This window comes from Mytilus galloprovincialis, chromosome 1 (genome assembly GCF_965363235.1).
Source record: "Mytilus galloprovincialis chromosome 1, xbMytGall1.hap1.1, whole genome shotgun sequence".
NCBI lineage: Eukaryota > Metazoa > Mollusca > Bivalvia > Mytilida > Mytilidae > Mytilus > Mytilus galloprovincialis.
Window position 1 is genome coordinate 89,788,805 of NC_134838.1, and position 21,156 is coordinate 89,809,960.

At 30.5% G+C, this 21,156-nt stretch overlaps 1 protein-coding gene across 3 annotated transcripts in view; it reads left to right on the forward strand.

Moving 5' to 3' along the window:
• The window catches only part of LOC143044103 (uncharacterized), a 68,750-nt gene extending 47,594 nt beyond the window's left edge, over nt 1–21,156 (forward strand). For 2 of the 3 annotated variants that reach the window (XM_076216059.1, XM_076216060.1), the window contains exons 38-49: nt 566–705; nt 1,809–2,001; nt 2,543–2,688; nt 3,384–3,591; nt 8,188–8,273; nt 8,878–9,063; nt 9,595–9,708; nt 10,179–10,334; nt 10,909–11,013; nt 12,714–12,827; nt 14,611–14,637; nt 20,695–20,825. In XM_076216059.1, the coding sequence (XP_076072174.1) occupies nt 566–705; nt 1,809–2,001; nt 2,543–2,688; nt 3,384–3,591; nt 8,188–8,273; nt 8,878–9,063; nt 9,595–9,708; nt 10,179–10,334; nt 10,909–11,013; nt 12,714–12,827; nt 14,611–14,628 (1,466 nt within the window). In that variant the 3' untranslated portion in view covers nt 14,629–14,637; nt 20,695–20,825. Of the gene's footprint in view, nt 1–565; nt 706–1,808; nt 2,002–2,542; nt 2,689–3,383; nt 3,592–8,187; nt 8,274–8,877; nt 9,064–9,594; nt 9,709–10,178; nt 10,335–10,908; nt 11,014–12,713; nt 12,828–14,610; nt 14,638–20,694 lie in introns of all 3 variants that reach the window. The other variant, XM_076216061.1, reaches the window with a different exon arrangement.

Genomic DNA, 21,156 nt, shown 5'->3' on the forward strand with positions numbered 1-21,156 from the left:
TTAAAGTATGAAATGAAACAAAGAAAAATCGAAATGCGCATCTGGTGCAGGAAAATTGGTCCTGTTAATGTTATTACTACCACTGGGTCAATGCCTCTGCTGATGGACTGTTAGTCTCGGAGGGTATCACCAGCCCAGTAGCCAGTACTTTGGTACTGTCATGAAAATATGGATTTTTTTGTGTTATTAAAATTTGCAGTTACAAAATGTTAGAAATTATTATAAATTAAGGAATGTATCTCCCTCATGCAAAGCTCTGATTCCTTTCACAGATTTGGCTATACTTTTTTGAGCTTTTGGATTATAGCTCTTCGTCTTTTATATAAGCATTGGATTTCAAATACTTTGGCCACAAGCATCACTGAAAAGACATGTATTGTCCAAATGTGCATCTGGTGCAGGAAAACTAGTACCGTTAATGTTATTAAGAATTTGTAAAAATATTTGTTTAATGATTTTAAAAATTGATGATTAGATAGACGCATAGCCTATCTGAATATAATTGTCATTTATACCAAAAAAAATAAAAATAACCATTGGCAAATTTTATTTTTTCTTGCCTCAGATGTGACCAGAATTCAAGCTGCCATTTTAGATACCATAGACAAAACACATACAGAAGAAAGAGAGCTATTGATGGAATTAGTTAATATGGCATTGCAAAATAAATCTCTGAGTAAAACTGCCAATGGTATGGAACAAGAGGTAAGAAAAATGATTCTGTTGCACACACATTCACAACAAAATAGAGTTAGTAAATTCAAATTGTAAAGTTGTGTCATGGAAGAAAGATAACTTTATCAGCAACAGAATAAATCAATATTATTAATGATATACTGTACAGGGATATAATTTTTGCCACCATAAAGTGGTTGTTTGTTAAATCAAAAAAGAGAGAGATGTCAGTGAATGGACACATTTAGTTACGGTAAATACAATAAATTTCTTTGTAAAAATATCTGAAAAAGACGTTTTATATGCCTGTTTAGCTTCCCTAAAGTGTTTAATCTCTTCCATGAGACTTTATTCATTTGAGGAGATCAATATCTTCTTAACAAAATTTACCAAAATTCATTTCCGAAATCTCCCCAAATTATTTGAGAGATTATTACATTTTTTAAAAGTTGTATACTATACATAGTGAAAGCAGCTTCTGTTTGGATTTTCCTTCATCAGGTTAGCTGGAGACCAAAGTCTGGAAAGTCAGGTAGTAAAAGTGTTTTGAAAATTCAAAAAATAAAATGGCCTAAACAGATCAGCCAAAAAATTTAATGTCAACTTTCGGAAGGATTTGCAACCTTATCTTTAGGAAAATTACATAATTTGTTCAAATGATATTCTTTGAATCATGCCAATACATATGCACTGGATACTATACAGAGAATACCCTCTGGAACTGATGATCAAAAGTATATTATATGTATACTTTTATTGTTGCCAATGAACATGGGAATTTGTTTGTCTCAAGGTTAACACAATTTACACAAAAGCAGATTTAATTTGTAGTAAGCCTATAAATTGAACATGTGTACAAGCTGAAAATATGCTCAATGATACAGTGCTTCATTTACAACATTTATTTTAACAAACATAATTTTTCAACCGGTCAGTACAACATACAGTGTCAGTTGTCCTGTCCAAATAAATTACATTCTGATTTGACTTGTGATATATTTTATAGTTCAACATTCAATTTGCTGTATCAGAATCTGAAGGACTATCATTTAAAAGAAAACACAAATTTGTTATGCCTACAATATCTGTGATAATGGATTATTTAATTCAGCATGTTTATTTGACTATTTCAGGATTTAAAGACAGAGTTATCCAAATTAGAACAGGACCATTCTAAATGGAAGAAGAAATCCCAACAGATTGCTATGTCAATAGATGACAGTACTATTACACAGAAGGAAGAAAATAAACACCTCAAAGATGTAGCTAACAACCGAAAAGAACAAACCAAACTTCTGTCTGATGCATTAGTCTACAGAATGGAATGTAAGTTTGAGATATTTTGTAGATTTAGAAAATGTAGGAGGATGGCAGTGGCATATCCAGTATTTTCATAAAGGGGGAGGGGCAATGACTGCCTAAGAGGGGACCAGCTTCAGTGATTCCCTAAATAATAAACCAAATGTTTGCGGGCCCCCTGAAAAATCCTCTAATACCGCCTCTGGATGGTAGTTTGTAAATTAGTTTATGCATTGATGTTATTTTGCAATAAAAAGCGCCCCTAAATTACCTTATTTATTTCCTGTCCCAGTGATAACACCTTCCTTAGTTCCTCCAATCTTCTTAAAATAGTCCTGAAGGTTTCCACTTTTCAAATCTTGATTAGTTCTATAATCAGAAGAAAACTGTTTTTTTTTTGGCAAGAGTTTTAGAGATATCCCATATAACTTTATGTTGGGATATGGCTTTCACATGCCATCATCTTCTCTTCAAATTAAGATTTTCACCTTATTAAAACCTCATAGGAGCTCAATAAAAAAAAATTGCTATCTAAGACTCTTATATAATAAATATTATTTTATTTCAGTGGAAGAAAGATCACTGAAGACTTTGAAACCAGAACTATCTTCAGATCAAATAAAAGAAGAATTAAGTGTTATTCTGCTGGCAGACTTACAGGATCAACAAGAGAGAGACAGTACAGCAGTACAAAACATTATACAAAAACAACAGGTCAGTTGTTTGAAATTGAATTATAGGATAAAAATCATAAGAGAAACAGATTCCACCACTGTAACTCGTGTATTATGATACATGTATTTCTCCACTCTCAACAGTTAAATTTTAATTATTTAAAAAGCTCAGCAAGCCTCGCGCTTTAAATATTAAAATTTAACTTTCTCGAGTGGAGAAATATCTTGATACACTTGTTGCAGTTGTGGAAACTATATTTTTATATTTTCAATTCCGTTGTTAAACTATTTTTCAACCCAGTTTCAAAGAAATAACCAATCCCAACCAATACAAATGTTTACCGTAAGTTGGTTTATTATTCTAGCATTACAAATGTGAAGAGAGATGACAATTTTATTATTCAGGCAAGAGCAGTGATGGTGTAAACACCAAATGTAAATTTGTCTGAATAGACTAAGCACCTATTATTTACCATTGATATAGTAGCATTAACATTTATGTATCTCAATTTCAGGCTGACTTTGTATAAAAAGGAAAGCTAAAAAAGTAACAATGCTGCAAAAGGAGAGAAGACATAATTCTGTGCTAACATTTTGATTCCCTAATAGATATATTTTACATATATGAATAAATAATATCAAGTCAAATTTACAGAATATATCTTCTAATTTATATTTGATTCAATTGAAATCTCCTTAGAAATGGTTTTACAAATGTTATTGATATTTCTGTAGAGCGCTGAAGATCTGAATAATTTAAAGAGAATGCAGCGGTTATCTGAACGTGAGGGATGGTTTAACAACCTGAGTAAGACATTGTTCCAGTTATCCAGCCAGGACGACGATGATGACTCTGATGAGAGTACACAAGATGCTATAGAGAAAAGGAGGGAAATTCTGGAGAAAGAAATCACTGAAGAAAGAGAAGCTAAACTACAGGAAGGTAAGAGACAATAGTTTTATTTTTCATTAGAAAAATGTAGATCTGTTTCTATTGTTTTATTTATCCTAATGATTATCTCATCTATAATGCAGCTCATGGGAGACAATGCATACATTTTCTTTTGTTTTACGCAGCAATAGCTGCACATTTAAGAAAAGATAGAATTGAAGAAATATTTTTGATTTGAAGGTAGACATGTAGCCTAGATTTCTTTTTTTCTTTTTTAGTATTTTCAATTATGTCTTTTCTTTATTTGTATGATATGAAAAATGGATTCTTATGTTAAACTTGTCAAATTGCTTGTCTTATACAAACATCCCAACTGACCTTAGATTTACTGAGCTCTTGCCAAAACTATTTTACTTGGTATTGCAAATTTTGAAATAAAATTAAGTCCACTACTAAAGATTCAATTGCTATACAGGCTAAATATCTCTATTTCAAAGTCTAAAGTCAATCTGTGAAGAAAAATTAACACCATGCTAACTTTAGACATTAAATCTTTGAAATGTTTTGATATATAACAGACCATATAACTAAAACTTTCCACATACCTATCAATTAGTTTTGTGGTGTAAAATGCAAAAATGACATCATAGTATAAATGATGTACTTAAAATTTTCAGGCTTAAACCCATCTGTCTATAATTGACTTATTTCCTAATCATAATGTTAAATCTTTTAAAAAAAAAAACCAATTTTGAATGATTCCAGTAATACAAAAAGGTAAGTATTTGGCTCAATGGTGTTTGATTTCAAAGGTACTCAAAGTTTTTTGTGGTTTTGTTTATATGTTTTAATTGTTTATTTATAAAATGGAAAGGTTACACTTTAATCTATAATTATATGTTATTGAAGAATTTTAGTGCAAGTGTGTGACAAAGGAGTAGGTTCATTAATGTCCTAAAATGGCCCCCTTTTTTAGCGTAAATTTCAAATTAGGATTTATTGACCAATATCCCAATAGATTATAGCTAATACAGTGACTAGAAAGGAAATAAGCCATTTTGTTGAAAATTTACGTTCCTGCAATTTATTATGACGTTGTACTCATATTGATTTTCCACAAAAAAAATTATTGGACAGGAAACATAGATGTGCATACGTCGACAACACAGTTCTTTCAAAGTAATGTTTGTGAAGACATTCCAAATGTCTTATTTGAATATTTAGCTTGTCAACGCCTGGTCCTAACTTTGGTTGAAATCAACCCGATTTTGCCAAAGTTCACCAAAATCTCTTTTCTAAACCTTTTTGGATATAAAAATCAATGTGTTAGAATTAAACTCTGACAAAAGCAGTTCTATTTAACTTTCTCACATGTCTTTAAGTCAACTTAAAATATTTTTTGTCTTGTAACATTGAATATATAAAAAAGAAGATGTGGTATGATTGCCAATGAAACAACTATCCACAAAAGACCTAAATAACACAGACATTAACAACTATAGGTCACCGTACGGCCTTCAACAATGAGCAAAGCCCATACCGCATAGTGAGCTATAAAAGGCCCTGATTAGACAATGTAATTTATAATCGGGGCCAAATATGGCCCTTACCGAAAACTTACTCCTTTGCCCATTATTTGTACAAGTTTTACAAGGTTTTTTTAGCCTTTTAAATAATATTTGATATGTGTGCCTCTTCTCTTCTGTAGGATTATGGAATTTATTGCAATTACCTTATCCATACAATAGTTTGTCCAACAAATATTTTTCATCACACTTTACTCAGAAACTGCTTACAGAATGACTTGGTTTTAGGTCAACAGCTCAACAATGGTGATCTGTCCAATATCTTCCTGTTTGCCAATACTTTAAATTTTCTATATATTGAATGAACTTTATATTTTTATCTCACATATATGAAAGACTATTGAACAGAATGATTGAATTTTTGGTCAGCAGCCGAAGTGATGAGTTTGAACTTTTCAGATCTGTAAGACACCAACTTCCTGTTTTCCAATACTTTAATAACAAGTGGGGCTAAGCTAAGCATTCATGTTTGATTTAATTTATACTGGAACAAGAGTGAAGTACACTTTAAACTTTTGTTTCATCTGTAAAATACATTATGTTCACTATGAGTATTGCATGTATCTTCGTTAACAAATACTGATATGAAAATTAATACTTATTTAATGATTTTTTTTGCTATTGTCTTTGATTCATGGTGTGTTTTGAAGTGAATTATTTACTGGCTTTTTTATAACGTTGTACTTAAATCACCAGGAGAAATTTTTTGTTAGATTTTAGATTTTTGTTTTCGCCTTGACAATAGAGATGCTGTTTTCGGCGTCAACAATGTATTAGTTTGTGATTAGGTCTAGTTTATGATGATCCACTTGTGTTTGGTCAATAATATTTTGTATGCAGTTGTATAAGCATTGGCACATCTCATTTCCATGGAGATAATTTGGCCCTCCCCTAAATCATGGTCTATTGACTTTGAAATTTTTGCTTAGTTTTCATGTATTCGTTTGTGAGAAGGTCAGTTTAAGGGGAACTGTTAGTGGTAGGCCAATGTAAATTGATATGCAGTTGTATAAGCATTAGCACAAATATCTCATTCCATGGAAAATATTTGGCCCCTCCCCCTCAGTCATGGTCAATTGACTTTGCAACTTTTACTTAGTTTATAATTATTAGTTTTGTGATTAGATCAGTTTAAGATAAACCACTAATGTTAGGTCAATGATATTTTCCATGCAAATGTATTTTCATTTGCATGTCTTGTTTCCATGGAGATTATATTGCCCTTCCCCTCATGATCATCATGGTTCATTGACTTTGAAACTTTTGTTTTGTATTTAGGTTTGTTTAAAGGGAACAATTTATGATAAGTCAATGGTATCTCATTTCCATGGAGATTGTTTAGACATGTACCTTCAGTCATTGTTCATTGACTTTGAATATTTGCCTAACTTACTTGTTAAAGTAATGCTATTTTACTTCAACATTTGCATTATCAAAATAACAAAAAGGTGAGACATGGCACAATGGCCTAAGGGTGTACTTTTGCTCAGAGGCAGATTTAGAGAGGAGCCAGGGGGCTCTGCCCCTCCCCCCTTTCTTGAAAAAATTTGGTTGATTATATAGGGAATTTCTGAAGCATGACCGGAGAGGGCCCCCTCTTAGGCTGTTAGTGGGCCCCACTTATGAACAGTTCTGGATCCGCCACTGTTGCTATCACCTGTTATCTGTATGTCCATGTATTCCAAATTTTCATTTGTTTCTTCTCCTCTAAGACTATACTGGTAAGTAGAATTTAAAATAAAAATAACAGAATTAATGTTTTTAATGTCCTATACTGACCTGTAGTGAGTATGATAATTGAAACAGCATTGATCCTTATTTTAAGTCTTAGAAACTTCACCTGACTAGTGTAAACTGGATTTGACTGTAATAGTGTGCTGTTATCACTTTTCACATATAAAATCATAGATACACTGTCATTTTTGGGATTGGCTCAGTGAGATATTACAATTGAACTTTAGAACTCATTGATTAATGTTAAAGAAAATTGATGTTCTTGTCATCTCTAGCTTATTTTCTAAATATGATTTTTATGCAAAAAAATTGATGTCAGTTTAAAAAATTAATGTACAGCAGATGTCATAAAAAAAAAGAAAAATCTTAGAATGTTCAGATCACAAATTTAATCAAAAGATTTGTTTGATGGTATACAAGTTTTTTTACATGTTAAACATTATTTATTTTGTTTAGTATGACAAACAAAATGATTACAGAACATTAATCTGTTATAGCGAACCCTATGATAGTTTTCCATAGATTCACCTGCAAGTTACCTGTCGATTTAAACTTTTGGCAGTTCTATTGTCCCATCTAACAAATACAACAGGTATTGTTCTCTGTATAGTTCATTCACCAAGACCTTTAAATTTCTTCTAGGAGAAATATATCACTCATTGATTAATTTACCTGACCAAAAAATTATCTGTTTTTTTATTGAAATACTTCTATAAACTCACATAAACTGTATGCAATATTGTATTTATTCAATATACTATTAATATATTTTCAATCTGTTCAATATAAAATCTGATTTAATAATAAAAAGTATATTTTAGACACATTTTTTAGTATTTTCCAAAGAATTTGCATGTTTTTGTTGTTGTTAATTTATAGACTATGTTTATGAAGACCTTAATTTAAAAATAATAATATTCAAATTTTTATTTATCAAACACACAAAAATATTTATTAAATATTTGATCAGAAATCAACTTTTAATTTTTAAATCATTATTAATATTGAACACATTAAAAACAAGTTTTTGGTTTTGAATAAATACAACACCACATACAGTTTTGTGAGTCCTTTCTTAGTATTGGTATAAGTATTTTTTCATCATTGACAGTTCAATTTTTTGTTCAGGTAAATTAATCAATGAGTGATATATTTCTCCAAGAAGAAATTTAAAGGTCCCAGTGAATAAACTACACAGAGAACAATACCTGTTGTATTTGTTAGATGGGACAATAGAACTGCCAAAAGTTTAAATCGATAGGTAACTTGCAGGTGAATCTATGGAAAACTATCATTGGGTTCGCTATAATTATCTGTATATTTCCAGCCATGAGAGCCAAGATGGCGGGTGAAGAAATAGATATCCAGGCAGAACTTAAACAATTGGAAAAAGAACAGCAAGCCAAAAGAAAAGTATGTATATATAGCTGTAAACATTTATTGCATGATTAAAAACCTTTTTGAGCTTTGGTTTAATAATTGGGAAAATCAAAATTGTGATACAGTGTATTTCTCCTTGAGATACAATGTGTCCAAATTGTAAGGCCTTAGCTCTCTAAAACATTTAACTGGATTGGTTGATATTTATACAAAAGTTTATATTGACCCATTCATACAGACTTGTATGTTTTCTTCATCACTGAAAATAAACAATTGTGAACAAAGCTATGTCCCTTTAAGTCACTGAAATTGTTTAAATTTGATTCACAAATGGTAAAATCAAAAGCTCAAAAACATCAAACAAATAGAAAAAACTGTCATATTCCTGACATTGTAAAAGCATTACTTTATGTAGAAATAGTATCTTAAATTTATGTCAAAGAAAACAGCACAAAAAATGAATCTTCATGAAATATCACATTATATCTCAGAGTTTTTTATGTGTGTGAAAATTGGCCTTGTAAATTAGCTAGCAGCTATGTTTCTTGAATCAGTAGAATGTCTTTGATTTCATTGATTAATTAAATAATTTGTTTACTCATTTTCAGTTATTATGTCAAATTCTTTATTTTAATAGGCCCTTGATGAAGAGCTAGCCAAACAAAAACAAGCATTGAAAGACAAAATAAACAAAAAGAAGAGAAAAGGACAAGAAAAGGAAGAAGAGGAAATAGAAGCGTATCATATCTTGATGCTGCAGCAGAGCCAAGCAGAGAAATCAAAACAAGCTGTTGATGGAGAGAAAAGTAGACAAAGCAGCAAAGTGTGTACACATACTTTGAAATTTTTATTTTAAGATTTATTTTATCTTTCATTTTCCAATTTTTCTGCTGTTGCATTTCAAAATTGTTGATTCTCTCACCTCAAGGTTATGATAAGTTCACTGTAATGTTTTCAAAACTAAGGCTGGTAAATTTGCATCATAAAATGATAATAAGAAGAATCCTATGTTAATTTTGATTAATCATCACTCTTTATTCATTGTGTTGGGAAACTGGATAATAAATTCAATTGCTTTATCTATTTATATCTACTTTTTAATTTGTTTCCCTGATAGAAATAAATCAGTCTGGTTCAGAACCTGTCAAAATGAAAAAAAAAATAATTATAACATTAGTAAAATAAAAAATTTTCTACCTGCCTTTTATGTTTGTTCAACAACTGTATTGTATCTTTGCTTTTCCACCATATCAAGTTGAGATATATATAAAGAATCTGTTTCTGTTGTACAAAGAATCTGTTTCTGTTCTACAAATTATATGACAAATCTCAATGGTAATAATGATTATTTCAGCTTCAGGATAAGATCAGGCTTCGTAAGGAAGAAAGAATTCGTCTCAAACAAGAAGCTGGTATGCATGTATCTGAAGAAGAGAGCAACTCTCGCCCAAGTACAGTTGATTCAAAGGTAAATAATACAAATTCATTATTTGGGGAAAAAAATAAATTGTAAGAATGTCATACCGTGTTGATTTTTGTCTCACCTGCAAGAAAAGTTGCGGAAAGCAAGACATAAGGATTTGAATTAATAAGCAATTTTCAATGTTAACCTTTTCTAGTTAAATTGGATAGTAACTACTTACAATAAACAATGATACTTTCTATAAAGTTACATAACTGTCTGTACCATTGTCAACCATTTTCATGCCCTGCTCACTAGATCATGATCCTGAGACTAAATGAATAAACAATATTGTTGTCCATCAGATTGTCTTTTTCTAAATTTTATGCAATAGGCGAGACATATATCTGTGTCAACAGTTTATTTAACTAATCAAGTTTTATTTACTTGGAAATCATGGTAAAAATTTCTAAAACTGGAAAATAAAACAAGTATCCTGCATTTTTCAGCTAATCAAACTTAATCATTTTTTGTAGAAAACTCCTCCACTATTTGCATTACACAGAGAAAAAACGGTGGTTAATGTGGATATAACAGAAGATCAGAAACAAGCTGTATTTAATAAACTTGTACGAGAACAGACAAGTCTGCACGATAAGATCAAACAACAACAGGAGCAACAGCAAGAAATGGTTAGTTATATCTAGTACTGAAAGATTTTTTTTTTGTCAAGTATCATGCTCTTGTTGCTATTACTACCATCTATAGTGTTCAAGTGTAGCTGTAGTCATTTGTAGAAACAATGCAGTCTACAAGTTGGGGCTTCAGTGGCTGAGTGGTCTAAGTAGTTACTACTGTCAACACTGATGTGTGAGTTCGAACCCCGCTTGTGTGGGTGCGCTTGACTCCAATCTTAATTGACTAGGATTGTCAGTTTTCCTATCAGGTCGTGGTTTTCTTCAGTGACTCTGGATGCCTCCACCAATAAAAACTGGCTGCCACAAAATAACCTAAATGCAGTGCTTAAAAGTAGCATTAAAACACCAAAAATCAATCAAATCAGCCTATTAGTATCTGGTGTTGTTTAACAGTTGCTATAATATTCAAGTCTTTACTTAGCTTTTGTTTTCCTCCAGTAAAAGGATGCAACGAAGAAATTGTTGAATGTGTAAATCATCTACAAAAAAAAATAATTATCAGAAGGAAAAATTTATTTAGAAGAGATTTCAAAATATAGTGTGTTCATTTGTTTGTTTATATTTCTAGTTGAGAAGAAGGTTAGACAAATCCAGAGGAAAGAAGGAAATGCAGGCAAAAGAAATAATGGATATGTCTGAAAGACAGAAGAAAGAATACCACAAAACAAAAACCGTGAGTAAAATGGCTCTTACTATTAAAATGTACTAATATTTTGAAGCTTGAAATAACTTGGATCACAAGAAAACGGATAGCACAAAGTGTTTGTTTGAACAATGGTCAAATATTGGAGTATTATTTGTAACTTTTAGGATTTTGTTATCATTGAAATATTCCATTCTTTTGTGGACAGATTAAGAATATAAAACAGGAATCTCTACATCTGATTTCCAGTGCTGCTAAGGGATATTGTATAACAAAGGAAATTTAAAAAAAAGAAAAGAAAATCAGAACTGAAATTTAAATTGTGCATAAGAAGACTCAGAATTATACATTTTGAGCATGTTTAGGTAGAATCCATTATTTTGAATACCGCTTTGAAGTTCTCCTTGCTATGAAATGAAATACCAGTAGGTAAATTGAATACACATTCTTTCAAAAAATTACATGTGAGTTATTTCCCCTTATATGAGAATTCTTCTTAATATTTTAATCAAATAAAAAAAAATAAAAAAACATCGGAAGACACTCAATCTACCTTATTGTAAATTTGAATATTGGGTATGTGTTGTCTGGTGATGTGAGTCTGTTCAGATTGCTATTATAAAGGAGGAGGTGTGTGTGTTGTTTGTGTGATCTGTTATCCTTTCAATAATACTTCCTGTTAATCTAAAGGAGGAGGTGTGTGTGTTGTTTGTGTGATCTGTTATCCTTTCAATAATACTTCCTGTTAATCTAAAGGAGGAGGTGTGTGTGTTGTTTGTGTGATCTGTTATCCTTTCAATAATACTTCCTGTTAATCTAAAGGAGGAGGTGTGTGTGTTGTTTGTGTGATCTGTTATCCTTTCAATAATACTTCCTGTTAATCTAAAGGACGAGGTGTGTGTGTTGTTTGTGTGATCTGTTATCCTTTCAATAATACTTCCTGTTAATCTAAAGGAGGAGGTGTGTGTGTTGTCTGGTGATGTGAGTCTGTTCAGATTGCTACTATAAAGGAGGAGGTGTGTGTGTTGTCTGGTGATGTGAGTCTGTTCAGATTGCTACTATAAAGGAGGAGGTGTGTGTGTTGTCTGGTGATGTGAGTCTGTTCAGATTGCTACTATAAAGGAGGAGGTGTGTGTGTTGTCTGGTGATGTGAGTCTGTTCAGATTGCTACTATAAAGGAGGAGGTGTGTGTGTTGTCTGGTGATGTGAGTCTGTTCAGATTGCTACTATAAAGGACGAGGTGTGTGTGTTGTTTGTGTGATCTGTTATCCTTTCAGTAATACTTCCTGTTAATCTAAAGGAGGAGGTGTGTGTGTTGTTTGTGTGATCTGTTATCCTTTCAATAATACTTCCTGTTAATCTAAAGGAGGAGGTGTGTGTGTTGTTTGTGTGATCTGTTATCCTTTCAATAATACTTCCTGTTAATCTAAAGGAGGAGGTGTGTGTGTTGTTTGTGTGATCTGTTATCCTTTCAATAATACTTCCTGTTAATCTAAAGGAGGAGGTGTGTGTGTTGTTTGTGTGATCTGTTATCCTTTCAATAATACTTCCTGTTAATCTAAAGGACGAGGTGTGTGTGTTGTTTGTGTGATCTGTTATCCTTTCAATAATACTTCCTGTTAATCTAAAGGACGAGGTGTGTGTGTTGTTTGTGTGATCTGTTATCCTTTCAATAATACTTCCTGTTAATCTGTCTATGCATTATAAAACATCACTGATTTAATTTACAGGAAGAACGTGACAGACAGTTGCAGCAAATGCAACAGAAGATTGCCAAGTCCAAACATAGAGCAAGATCCAGGAGTCCAAACAACATGGGAGCTAGTCCTATCCCAGAAGATCAGGTAAAATAGATTTAACTACTTTCTGTGCAGGGTACCATACCATCAATGTTTGTCAGCTTGACCCCATATTTATATATAATCTTTTTTTTATAACAGCTTTTATGTAAAGTATTTGTGTTCACTTTATTTTATTTGTTGTCATGGTAATATTTTTAATTTGTGTTGGAGCTTTTTAAATAGTATTTTTTGTGTTTTTTTTTTTCATCATATTAATGTTCCTATCTTATAAATTGTACATTGTATATGTATTGTCTTTTATACTGCACTCATTCTATTTGAGCAGTCAAAATGCGTTGACCGTATATTTCTGTGTCATATACAGTCACTGACCTGATATCACTTTTCCTAATGAATATTTAAATAGAAATTGTCGAAATTATATTTAATTATTTATACGACCTCTTCAACCTGTTCTTGTTTCCAATGTAAACAACGATGCAATTTTTGGGAAAACATATTTCACTTATTAATATTTTTTTGTTTGCAACCTATAAATCGTTATGTTTTATGTTTATTGTTGATAATTAAGTCTGTAAACAAACGAATTCGTTCACTATTGATTGCAGTTTTCAACAAGTAATGATGTACATTTCATTGTGTTGTATATTTCTTCGCCTGTGTGATATGAGGCCTTTTTAAAGGGGGATTTTTCCCAATATTTAAATCAAATAAATAACATTAACACACTAAACAACCATTGAAAATGGTTTTTTTTAGATTGCAGTATAAAGACAATAATAGTGCATTGACTTGACATATCAACGATATAAGGATTCGGCCCGAAACGGGGAAAATGCTCTGCACAGCCTCACATTTCCCTGTTTCTAAGCCTCATCCTTATATCGTTGATATGTCAAGTCAATGCACTATTATTTTCTATAAATTGTCCACTGTGTCACTAGTTGCTTGGAAGATGATAAAACCTGGCTTCCGTCTGTCTGTGTGGTCTTTTAAGGGCTCTCTCATGTACAATTCTAACCAGGTTTTCATGAAATTTATGTGAACAGTTTTTATTAGCAATGTCTTGGAAAAATACTAAAAATTGTTTTAATGAAGCTATGCCCTTGAAAATATAAAGTAAAGGGTATATTGCTTTATATTGCTTTGGAAGCATTGGCAAAACTTCATTTCTTTTAAGATTATTAAGAAACTTATATTAAAGGTTTGATAACAGCAAGGTTTCTGACCTGATAGAAAAATCAGCTCTGATCAATCATTTTTTTCATGAGTTATTTCCCTTAGTAATGTAAATTCTGTAGTAAATTGCATCGCTAGTGCTCTCAAGTGTACAATTCTTGTTAATTTTTTATGAAATTCATATAGCATGTTTATATCAGCAATATCTCTGATGAGTCTGATCAATCCTTGGAAATGTCATGCATTTGATTTTTCTGGTGGGAGTCAAAATCTTTTAATATTGATTATGATATATGAAAAATAAAATCTTTGTACAAAGTCTCACACTTAGATTTCTTGACAATTTTTTTTATAAAGGATATGTCAAAGGCTGTTATCTTATTCAAACGAAAAAACCTGATAAATCCGAACGTATATTTCAACACTAAATACCGGAACTAATACCGGTCAGAAATCCAGGTGAAAGGGGGTCATTTTCTGAACTCCCAGGTTATTTGGCCACCCGTCGGGTGATCCGGGTGACCCCTCAGAATTGTGAAAATCTTGGGTCACACCCGCAGAATCCAGGTCAGTTGACAGATATGAGGGACATTGTTACACTGTTATTTTATTTAAGTTATTATTGATAATATTGTTATATATACAGTTGTCAGACAGTGATTAATAATGCATGGTAAATATGATGTTATACCTTTTTACCTTCCCTTTAAACCTCAATCTTTGTTTAATTTTCTTTTATAAATATCTTTTGTTATTATCTTTTTATCTCTTTGATTACTCCTTATTTTTTTTTATTGGGTCTGGTATGTTTTTGGTGTTTATCATTTATTTGTTTTATAGTTAACAGTTTAGTTTAAGTTTTTATTAAGCTTACCTTTTCTGTCATTCAGGTCTTTGCCTGTAAATGCTTCATTTCTTGACCTTTTTTACAAGGTCACATAACCAGATGAATATAATATTGCTGAAGAATTCCTTTTGTTATTTTCACTGAGTTTAAGTTTGTGTTTTTGTTCCCCCCTCTGACTTAACAATTATAGGTTAAAATTTGCTGTTAAAACATTAGAAAACTTTAAAAAAAAATTGTTCATGTATTGAATTGTGGTCCAATACCAAGCATGTTTATTTGAAATTCAACAAAGCCACTATTGCAACATTAGTTTTACATTAAATCCTATGGGAAAGATTATCAACCAGCTTTTCATATATTTGATCAAAAAGATTGTGCCAAATCATGATGCCCATTAGAAATCAAAATGGTCACCATCATAACACATTGTTTAAAATTGTACTCCCCATTTAGGTCTTTTCATGGATCTAATCGTCAAATATGACATCAGGCTATGATTGTCATAAAAACTCCTGTATAGGAGCAACATGTTATTACTTAAGTAGATAATACATGTGTGATTGCATTTTGTTATTTGATGTTTACCCTAGGTTTTGTTGTTGTTAGGTTGTTGTCTCTTTGACCTTCATCATCTTTTATTCATTATGCTATGCTCCTAGATGTTTTAAAGCAAGCCAGAAGCACTATTGGGAACACATGTGTTTCTTTCCCCAACTTATTTAGATCATAGTGAAGTTTTATAAAAAGGTTTTATATAAATAATTTTGTTTTTCAATGATAAATTATTAAAGTAATTCATTCACCAGCACTATTTGAATTTCCAAATTAGGCAAATAGTCATGGATGAAATAGAATGCTTTTTATATAATTTCTTCTCAGATTCTTTAAATATAAACTTTTATCTCATGTTTCCGTTTCTTGTACAGTTAATCAGATTATTACTAATGTATAATTTGTATGCATATCTTGCCTTTACTTTAATACCTTCTCTATGATAATATTTTAAAAGATATTTGGATTACTTCCCCTTACAAAGATGACTGATTGGTATCAGTGTTGTACACATTAATTTTATAAAGTTTCAATCTATTTTGAATTATTGAAATATGGATTATTTCATGCTTTGAGATAATGTAATAACTATTGCCCTTTAACAGTCACATGATCAAAAGTTTACAAAGCTATATTATCCCTGCTTGAGATTTGATGCAAATACAGAAATTTGACACCTTCAAATGTATAACAAGATCCAATTATTTCACTAAAGACATGCAAATAAAAATATAAAAAAATAATTGATTGTTCTTTATAAATCTGTTTTATCTATTAGTTTAAATAATTTAAAGGAATTATGTGACCTACCTGATATTAGTACATTTGTACCAGGAAATATTTACATTGACAGCTTCAGTCATCAAAATAGTTATTCATAAACACAATCTCATTGAATTGTGATTTTAATCATTTACATGTATGCTTTGCATTGGTCTTCAAATTATTTTGCATCACAAGCCATTATTTGTGTATGTTTTGTTCTCCCATGCATTTGTCCAGTAACTTTTTTACATTTAGGGCCTTTAAGGGCCAAAGTAAACTTGCAAATATATTTATAATACAAAACAAGATGTGATATGTTTGCCAATGAGACAATTCTTCACAAGAGACCAAAATGGCACAGAAATTTACAGCTATAGGTCATTGTAAGGCCTATAGTATTAAAGAATAATTTTGTATTGGAAATGCTCTATGTTTCAGATGTTGATGCAAACATGGGTAGTCAAAACATCCACACAAGAATTTTCTTTCCTATTAATCAAAAATGTATAAGAAATAGTTTCCAAGTATAGATTGAAATGCTTACATTGCATGTTAATCTATAGAACTTAGTAAATCTCATTAAGAATGATCAATTATACCGTTACTTGATCTTGAGACCAATAAGAGGTTTGTGATATGGTGCATGTTATCATGCAATTAATATGCATAATGGGAAAGTTTTTAGTCCTAATTAGGAAATAGCCATTAAGTAATTATCTGTCTTGTACAGTCAAACATGGGGTAAATTAACTTTATGTAAATTTAAGGTTGCAATGACTTTCCTTAGTGTTATCAATTGATAATTTCTTCTATATAACATTATAAAAACATGATAATTTTTTATTTAAGAAATATTTACTTTGAACCCTTATATTTGTTGAGGTCAAAATATTAAGTTAGTTGTTTTTAAATAAATGACCATGGACATGACTTTGTAAACTACACACCCATTATTGTCCAACTCAATTTAGTTAATTGATAATAAGCACACTCTTTGAAGTTGTTAACAACATGACAGACTTGTTTTTCGAAAGATAATAAAAATGTTGCCATTTAGATTACCAAATATATCCATTCAGGCGACAAATTTAATAAGGTAGCACTCCACAGTTAGAAAATGAAATTAAAAATGAACCACAAAATGTTTATCATTTCCTAGTCCTGGATTTCTAATACATAAACCTAACTGTTTGTGTTGTACATGTGCATATGTATGTAATCAGTATATTCCAGATTTGATTTTCAAAAGTTAAAAGAGTGAAAATTAATTCCTTTTATGTGTATCCATGGCAACATTCTGCATTTATTTACCATAAAATATTGCAAAAAGGGGGTTGGACATGTCACATATCCCCCCCAAAATTTGGATCAAACTAGAATTTCAATGCCTTTGAGTGATACCTTTTTATAAACTGTTTTCATAAATCTTCCTAATGATCAAATGAAAAATGGGTGTCTTTCGCCTCATTTTTTCGTTAAATCCATTCACAAAGTTCGTGCGATAAAACATTACAATAATTGCCGAACCAATGTATGGTAGGGACATGCAAATACGGACTGTCATACAGAAAACAGCCTATATTACAAACATTACATAATCTTGATGTTCATATAAACCCAATACAAAGGCTTTTTTAATACTCAGCTTTCCAAAAATGAATTCTATTGCACACTAGCTCTCATATTTGAAAAATCCACAGGGGCCAAAATGCAAAACTACACACCTAACTGTGGAGTGCTACCTAAGTAAGGTTAGTGTAGGCTCAAGTTTTTTTTAATTGGTGAAAATGATAAGTAAAATAGGCCAAGATATATCTGTTCAATCTTTTTTTTTTAGACTAGACGGATATTCTTGAAAATTTTGGACCATGTTGATAAACTTTTAGAAAATTATATAGTTAAAACAGTATATTGCATTATGCTGACAGATGGTCTCCAACTTTTGCAGTTCAATAGTTAAAAAACATGTTAAATTTTCATTGAAAATATCAGTTTACAGGTTTTTGTTGATAATAAGTACCACATTGTATAATGAAATTGAGACATTACAGAAGCAGTTAATTTCGATATGCTGGTGAATAAATACAAGCCTTTCCTGTTAATTTTCATAATACAGATTTATTAATATAAATTAATGGTACTCTATAACCTCTTACAAAACAACTAAACTATGCAAGAAAATGATATTTAGAAAGGAAATGAATTTATAATTAAATAAATTATTTTTTGGACAATCCTTAAGACAGGAAAGAGGGGGCACATCTATTTCTTGGTTACACTGTAAAGTAGCCATCCATACTTGTTATTTATGGTGTTAAGCTAGTTAATGATAAGTCTATAGTTATTAATTACTTATAATCAGGAGATTAAATGGCATGACAATATAAAACTGTAACAAAAGATTAATTTTGTAATTCAGACATAAAATCAATAATCCTTCTTAATAAATATAATGCATGTTCATGTGTCTTGTTTCATGTCCAGTATATCTTAGGATAAGTCTTTAAAGGTAGCAAACATCAACAGCTAGATTTATTAATGAATGTGATTGATTTGATTTGTGCTGGTTTACTTTTGTAATACAATGTTCCTAAACTGGAATTAAGTTCCCTTTATAATAACCAACACATTAAAGTTGAAAAGTATCGTCATTATTCACCCCAAAAAAAATGAAAATCATTACAGCTGGTGCGGACCACTTGAAGCTTTTATTGTCCTGGTACCTACATATATGAGAAATAACTGTTCATGCATACAGCACCTTCATTAATCATAATTTAGGACTTTATTCATTGAAATTTTGTATTATGATTTTGAGTTAGTTTTCGTGTGACACAAAGTCATTCTAATTTTTGCTGCAATGAAATTTTGTTATAAGATTGATTTCTTTCAGAAATGCCCAAAACCAGTTGTGGCATCCATATATGTTTGAAAATAAAATTGTCATCTAAATAAACAAATTACATTCAAAATTTTACAAAACACATATTTGTTACCAGTTTGTAGTAAATAAATTCAGCTTTGAATTTGTTTTGAATAAAGTATGGGTTTTGCTCATTGTTGAGGTCAGTACTGTGAACTATGGTTGTTAATTTCTGTGTCATTTGGTCTTAATGGAGAGTTGTCTCATTGGCAATCATACCTATTCTTCTTATTAAAAAAAAAATGCAGACTGTTCCTAAACTTACAAAATCCATTGAATGTGAATGAATGAAGATTAGGTTAGGTAATGTTCTTGTTACCTAAGGATCAAAGACTAAAATGTCTCTTTACATGAAGATCTTCAAGTATTTATACATCCCTGGCTTTAACATTTTTGGTTTAAAGTGTTTTTCTGATAAAATTAAATCCAGAAACCTGCCTCGGAAACACATACCAAATTCATAAAGTATAATTTTTTTGTCCATTGTTTAACTGTTACCCTACTGTTACGTAGTTACTCTGATATAATCAGGAACATTCAGAGATTTAAACCTATTTTTTCATATTGATTAAGATAATAGAACCTAAAACTCACCATGCATAAACTTGGAGATTAAACCTATTTACAAAAGAATCAATTTTCTGATAGATTGTAAACAAATATTTGATAAAGGACTTTTGAAATTCAAATAAGTTCCAGTAATAATGTTCAATATTTCATTATTTTTACTAGCCACTCATAATTGAAAATCTACTTTTTTATAACTTTTGTGTAAATAATAGTGCTGTAGTTTTCTGGGACAATTCAATATAATTATATTAGATTTTCATATAGTCCAGGAAGCCAATGTTCTTGAAATGACATAGTTATACAAAAAAGCATATGAAAATAGATGAATTTGGAAGTAAAAATTGACAGAAGTTAGTTTATTCTTAAATGAAAGACTCAATTAATGTGATTCTGTTGTGAGTTATAGTCCAATTAGTTTGTAATAACAACCAATCAATATTTGTTTGAAATTAACAAAGTCACTTAGGAGGCTTGCTAGGATAGACCAGTTTACTCAGAATTATCAAATTTCCTTTTACAAATTTTCATGGTATATTTTGCTTGTCTGAGAAAGCATTTATTAGTATTCAGTATGCAAAAATTCAGAAGTTATTTATGCCATATCATTTGAAATACATCGGTCAAAACAAACGATCAAAAGTTACGTTTATAACCCTCAACTTGTTTTCAGTGTAGTATGTTGATTTATTTGATGTTAATTGCATCACCTTTCAGCATCAGGAAATTGACATAGTTATAATGGCAGGTAGTCAGACAATTAAATAATTATTCCATCCTTTCTTACCTCCAATTAAAACATCATGCTTAAGTGGCATAATACTATAAGTGATAGCACATTAAACATTTTCTGTTGAGAATGATAATGGGGGCAATTAGTAGATTTCGTAAAGGATTGTCATTTTTCTAGGACATTTGATTAAAATGTTGTAATGAATGCTCTCGCTTTGAAATTTTATACTGAACTATATATAGTTTTGAACTAAATCAGGCTTGTTATAGTTTTTAGAACACAAGTTAAAACAAATATATGTGATTTTTTATTCTATTTTAACATTTTATTACATTTTTTTCAGGAATGATGATTCTGCTGATCAAAACCAACATAGGAACTTTTTAGCTGACGGTTATACAAGTTTTTCTTATTATTGTTTACTATAATATTTATGGAATGACTTTTATTTTTTTTCTTATACATTTATACTAATGGTTAGAAATTGATTTGTTTTGCTAATACATTTATACTTATGTTGATTTCTATACATTTTTTTCAATTTAAATGCTTGTAATACAATTCAACTAGAAATTTTCTCTTTTTAAGAAAAAAAAAGTTTGTAAAATGATATTGAATGAGTTATCATGACATTAGATATGATTATTATTCTATATAAATGGTTAGTATCACCTGTATCCAATGTCATTAAGCTTTTTATAATATATTTCAAACACATAAAGAGGTCTAAAAGAGACCTTTTATGATGTGTCTAACATTCCAGCTATTCTATATATTTTTCTGAATTTTCAATGAGGTATGGTAC